Source organism: Propithecus coquereli, unplaced genomic scaffold (assembly GCF_000956105.1).
Source record: "Propithecus coquereli isolate 6110/MARCELLA unplaced genomic scaffold, Pcoq_1.0 Scaffold76, whole genome shotgun sequence".
Lineage (NCBI taxonomy): Eukaryota > Metazoa > Chordata > Mammalia > Primates > Indriidae > Propithecus > Propithecus coquereli.
The window spans coordinates 1755551-1761364 of record NW_012153729.1 but is presented as its reverse complement, the minus strand read 5'-3'; the positions used below and the strand labels follow the sequence as shown (position 1 = coordinate 1761364).

The 5814-nt window shown below is 37.5% G+C and overlaps 1 protein-coding gene across 1 annotated transcript in view; it reads left to right on the top strand.

Annotated features, from left to right (window-relative positions):
• Positions 1-5814, top strand: part of LOC105824690 (ATP-binding cassette sub-family A member 6-like) — a 43162-nt gene that overhangs the window by 17998 nt on the left and 19350 nt on the right. Inside the window, 6 exon segments of the mRNA XM_012662224.1 lie at positions 60-235; positions 446-565; positions 818-956; positions 1529-1619; positions 2484-2623; positions 5644-5760. Coding sequence (XP_012517678.1) covers positions 60-235; positions 446-565; positions 818-956; positions 1529-1619; positions 2484-2623; positions 5644-5760 — 783 coding nt within the window.

Below are 5814 nucleotides of genomic sequence, written 5' to 3'. Positions count from 1 at the left end.
AATGTTAATAAAATGTATTATCTTGCCAACATTAAGTTATTTTTAACTTCTATTCTTAGGATCAGTTACTATCTATAATAAAAATCTCTCTGAAATGCAAGAGTTGGAGGAAATAAGAAAGATCACTGGTATTTGTCCTCAACACAATGTTCAATTTGACATGCTCACTGTGAAGGAAAACCTCAACCTGTTTGCTAAAATAAAAGGGATTCATCCACAGGAAGTGGAACAAGAGGTAATAGGCATGCTTGGGTTAACTGAACTGCCAACCATTTACCAAGTTAAATCATGACCACAGAGTTCCCTTTCGTGGTTTATCTGCCCTGTTATGAGTAACATTTAGGCAAGGAGGTCCCATAAACAATGTCTGCTGCATTAATGGGCAGTTAAAATTGCATAATATGGATCTCTTTGGATTTTAAGCTTTGTATATTTTCTCATATAGGTACAACGAATTTTGTTGGAATTGGACATGCAAAACATTCAAGATAACCTTGCTGAACATTTAAGTGAAGGACAGAAAAGAAAGCTGACCTTTGGGATTGCCATTTTAGGAGATCCCCAGGTAAGTGAGATTATGCATGGGGAAGAAAGCAGATTGAATATCCCCAAAACATCAAGTTCTTCTTCTGTTAAAAGTGGTAGAGCGTTCATTGTAATGTATCAAGAGAGAACCTGCTATGTTTAACTATAAAAATAAGCAAATTGGAGACAAATGGTTGAATAGTTACTATTTTTTTTATTGTTTTTCATGCTATCATGTGGAAACAGTTAACATGAAGGAGAGATATATTTTATATATCTTTATTCTCTGTAGGTTTTGCTCTTAGATGAACCAACTACTGGACTGGATCCCTTTTCAAGGCATCAAGTATGGAGCCTCCTGAAGGAACGTAGAGCAGATCATGTCGTCCTCTTCAGCACTCAGTTCATGGATGAGGCTGACATCCTGGCTGGTAATTGTTGGTTTTACCTCAGTATTACCGTAAAGAACTTGGGAAATTTAGAAGCAATGTTTATTCCAGAGTAAGAGCCCTGCTCTCATTACCTTGGTGTACCGACTTTCCATAGCAGTCTCCGGGGGTAAATGATAGGAGTTGAGTTCCACAGTGAAATTCCTCCCTGGTGGTGCATTTGTTAGGTTGTGACCACTAATGAAAAATTGTGATTCCTTTTTTCAGGTCAGCTATCAGTTAGTTTAAACATTCAAATCTTTAACATATATTGGGTTGAAAAATAGCCACTCATTGTTTAGCATCTGAGTAGAACCACATAATTTGTGTGGGTTTTTTTTCCAGGAAATACTGGAGAGTACTGACATAGACTGATGTTCATGGGCTTATTTTAAATTAAACGCATCCTTTTTAATTAATATGTGTTTCAAATTTTAAAATGCACAGTGGATGTAGTTTATGCCTCATAGGACACTTCTCTTTTGGAATTCTGAACTTTGGCTCCTCACGTTTATTTTCTAGAGTGGGAAGAAATGACTCCTAATATCTTTTCTCCCTTGCTTCTTTTTAATCAGATAGAAAAGTGATCATGTCCAATGGGAGATTGAAGTGTGCAGGCTCTTCTATCTTTTTGAAGAGAAAATGGGGTCTTGGATATCACTTAAGGTAAAGACTTTGGGAATAGACTGGATATATGTGTTTTCAATACTGGAATATCAAAACGGTGGACAATCATCAAAGAGAACTGGCTGTCTGCTTCATCTCTGCCATACTGGATCGATCAATACTTTTTGATGTTTCTGCCTCCTTGTATCTTTCTTAATGTTAATAGTGGGCAACATTTCAACAATATAAACCAAGGATGACTGTTCACATAAGGACTACTTCATGTACCATTTTTCCAGGGAGCTGCTCTGTGCAGCCTAAACTTCTAATTTGTTCCCACCCTCTACTTTCCTCAGCTGATCCATATAATTCTGTAATAGGTTTTTGTTCTTTCATAGGGCACAGAGGCAAATAATTTCAGAAGCCAGTATCAACAAGCAATAAATTTGGGGGTGAAGAGTGGTGATAACTGTGCCTAACAAGAAAGTGTATATTCAGGCTAAAAGAATTTTAAAAAATAACCTCTATGGCCAAACAAAACATGGATATGGGCCAAATTTCCCTATTAGCCACTAATTTCTGATAGCTACGTGATCTGGTATAATCATTTTGCCTAAGAAGTCTCTTCTGCTTAATGTTCTCACCTCCCTCTGTTTATCTTCATACTTGGTATATAGCTTCAAGTACATTATGTATTGGTTATTATATTTGTAGTTGTTCTGAGTTTATACATCTTCTGTGTATAGACCATAAGATTTTTAAATGGATGGATTATTATTAATGTTATTATTTACTAATTTTGTTTGTTCCACACAGCCCAGTAAAATAGTGCTCAATGGCTAGATATTTAGTAAAAGCACTTTTTTTTTGTGGTAGCAGTTGAGAAAAAAATGCAAATGACTTGTCTTTCCTTTTAAATGTTAGTTTGTATAGGAATGAAACATGTGATCCAGAACAAATAACATCCTTCATTAATCATCACATCCCTGGTGCTAAATTAAAAACAGAAAATGAAGAAAATATTGTGTATACTTTGCCTTTGGAAAGGACAAATAAATTTCCAGGTAATTTAAATGTGATTACAATGGAATGAAATTTGGGAACAAATGTTCACATTATTATTATAATTTCCATTGTCTAATGAATTTGGATTTTGTCTTAGGTTTGTTCACCTGAGAGCAGAGCTTGAGATGAGGATTTGAGTGCAATTAATTTATTTGGTAGTTGATCCCTATAAGCACCAGAAGATAATGGGGACATGAGAGAGGGAAGGGAGGAAGCCAGGGAAGTTTGCTTTATGGAGCAGGTTACCATGGTAGGCAATTGAGATGTAAGGCCACTGGGGGAGAAATAAATGAATACGCAAGTAAGTGGGCTCAGAGTTATGTCACTGGAGCGGTGAGGAAGCTGGAGTACTTGTTGCTCCCTATCCATCATCCTTGGGTAAGGGATTCTTCCAGAAGCATTAACTTTCTGACCCTTCAGAATCACTCTGAACATGAGCTTAGCATACTTCCGAGGCCAGAAATAGGACCTCAGGCAGGTGTTTTTAATAAGCAGATTTATTGTGTATAGGTGAGTGCAGAAAAGATCTTGGTGGGGCATCAAGGTTTCTGCTACAGGTTTGTTTCTGTATAATAGTCCCCCCTTATCCGTGGAAGATACATGGTTCCAAGACCCTTAGCTTACAGCTGAAACTGTGAGTAGTACTGAACCCAACTACTGTCAATCAGAACACGTTTCTGTTCCCATCTTCTACCCCCAAATTTAGTGCCTTTTCCATCTTAACTAAGCACTTATCATGCACTGTGGCTATAACTTTTGCAGTTTGAAGTGCAACAGCAAAACCAACACAACTTTCTTTTGCCTTCTTCAGAATTTCACAGATAGAAGATTCGTTCTCACCAGAGATCTTAGAAATCTCAGCATACAATTTTTTTCTGTCCTTATTAAGTCAAGAACTTTCACTGTTTTACTTAAAGGAAACACTTTACAGGTTTGCTTTAGCATGTCCAAATTTCCAGTATTACTACTCTTGCCCTTTGGGGTCATTATTAAGTAAAATCAGAGTTATTTGAACACAAGCACTGCAATATCTTGACAGTTGATCTGATAGCCATCACCAAGATAGCTACTAGGTGACTATAGGTGGGTAGTGTGTATAGAAAGCATGGATCTGCTGGACAAGGTGTTGATTCACATCCCAGTCAGAAATGAGTGAGACAGTGCAAAATTTCACTATTCATAAGGACATGTAATTGAAAACTTCTAAATTGTTATTCCTGTAATTTTTCATTTAATATTTTTGGACTGCAGTTAACTGGGGCTAACTGAAACTGTGGAAAGCAAAACTACTAATAACGAGGGATTACTCTATTTTAATTCAATTGTACATGCATTATTTTGCAGAGAAAAACATAACTTATTTATTCTACAGAAGTGTTCAACATAGTTTCCCAGCCAGAAAGGTAGCAGTACCAACCTAGGTTTCATTTGATAAATAATCTAAGTATCACTAACTCTTGTACAATGCTTACTGGATGTTAGGCACTGTTCTAATGGTTTCATATGTATCAACTCATTTAGTCCTCACAACTGTTCTGTGAGGTGGGTGGTATAATTTTCCCTGTTTTACAAATAAGGAAATGTATTTCAGTCTCTTCTGATTCAAATAGCATCCTTTTTGTTTAGACATTTATCTTATTAAATGTTTAATTCCCTATAAGTGTAACCTAAATAAGCTCTTTTGGATGATTTAGTCTCATTAGGCAAATACTCAGGAATTCTGATTTTAGCCCCACCCCCAAATATGGCAGCTCTCTATGTCCTTGTGGTAGCATGGAAGACAGTGTTCTCAGATTGGTGGACTATACTATATTGTTCTGTTCTTGGACTAAGACCCCATGAGGGACAGCTGGCCCACTTTCTTTTTTGTTCAGAGAAAGATAAGGAGTTATATGTTGGTACCACCACTGTAATATGTCACTTAGTCAGAGTCTCTAGTGTTGACTTCCTGGCCCGTGGTAGCCTCTTTACACAGACCCAAGGCCTCTGTTAGTGTAATGGCATGTTTGTGTCCATTCCAGGACATGGGACTGCAGGTGCCCTGCCTGACACGTGCAGGCCATAGGGAAACACAGTGCTTGCTACAGTCTCATCCGTCTAATTCCTTTCAGTAATGTTGTTGGCTTATTGCCCCACCCAACGTAGAAAGCAGCATGATGAGAGAGTCTTCTCCTACAAACTTGCATCCTTATCCAAGTTGCCTCCTGGAATAGTTACCCAAGAAATATGTATTGGGAACCTGTTATACAAAAGGCACTGCTCCAGGCGCTAGAAGTACAGCATTAAATAAGACACATGAGTTCCCATCCTCAAAGAGCCTACCTACATTTAACAGGATGGGGAAAAGTGGATATGCAAAATAAAATTGTTCTACAATTGTACAATAAAATAATAAACAAGGCTACATGAGTTAGAGTGATGACAAGTGTCAGAATGGGGTTTATATAAAGTGGTCACTGAAGGCCATGAGAAGAAAATGGTCAAAGCATTCTGAGTAGAGGGGAAAAGGGGATGTCTGCAGGGCAGTGAGTGAGGGGGCAGAATGGCAAGTCGGGATGGGTGGAGTTGTATGAATAGATGGAGAGTGGCTCTTATGGAGCCTCAGAGATTGTGTTATTGACTTTGATTGTCATATTAAATGCATTGAGAAACCACTGAAAGACCTATACAGAAGGAAAACCCAGAATATGGGTAGAGATATGTGTAGATTTGTAGTGTGGAGGTGAGGAGATGATAGTCCTTCTGATTGCTCATATTTCCTCAGAAAAGCCTGTAGGAAGTTCATAAGCTGAGAATAGAAGATGGAGAACAGACAGTTTGAGGACAGAGGGAGAGATCTGACAGAGTCATTAAAGAGAGTGAGAGCATTCTAATGAAATTTTGTTTTTGACTACTGTGATATTCCAAAGACATGATTTTCCAAACAATATTCTGCATCATCTTTTAAATAAGTATTAATTTAGTTGGTTTAGTTATTGCTGTATTTTTTCAAAATATCTATTCCTGTCTTTTGCCTTAGATCTTTTCAGTGCTCTTGATAAGTATTCTGCCCAGGGAGTGATGGGTTATGATGTTTCCATGTCAACTCTGAATGAAGTCTTCATGAAACTGGAAGGAAAGTCAACTATAGAACAAGGTAAAGCCATTTGTATAATTCACAGAAAATCAATTTCCAAATGATCACTTGCCA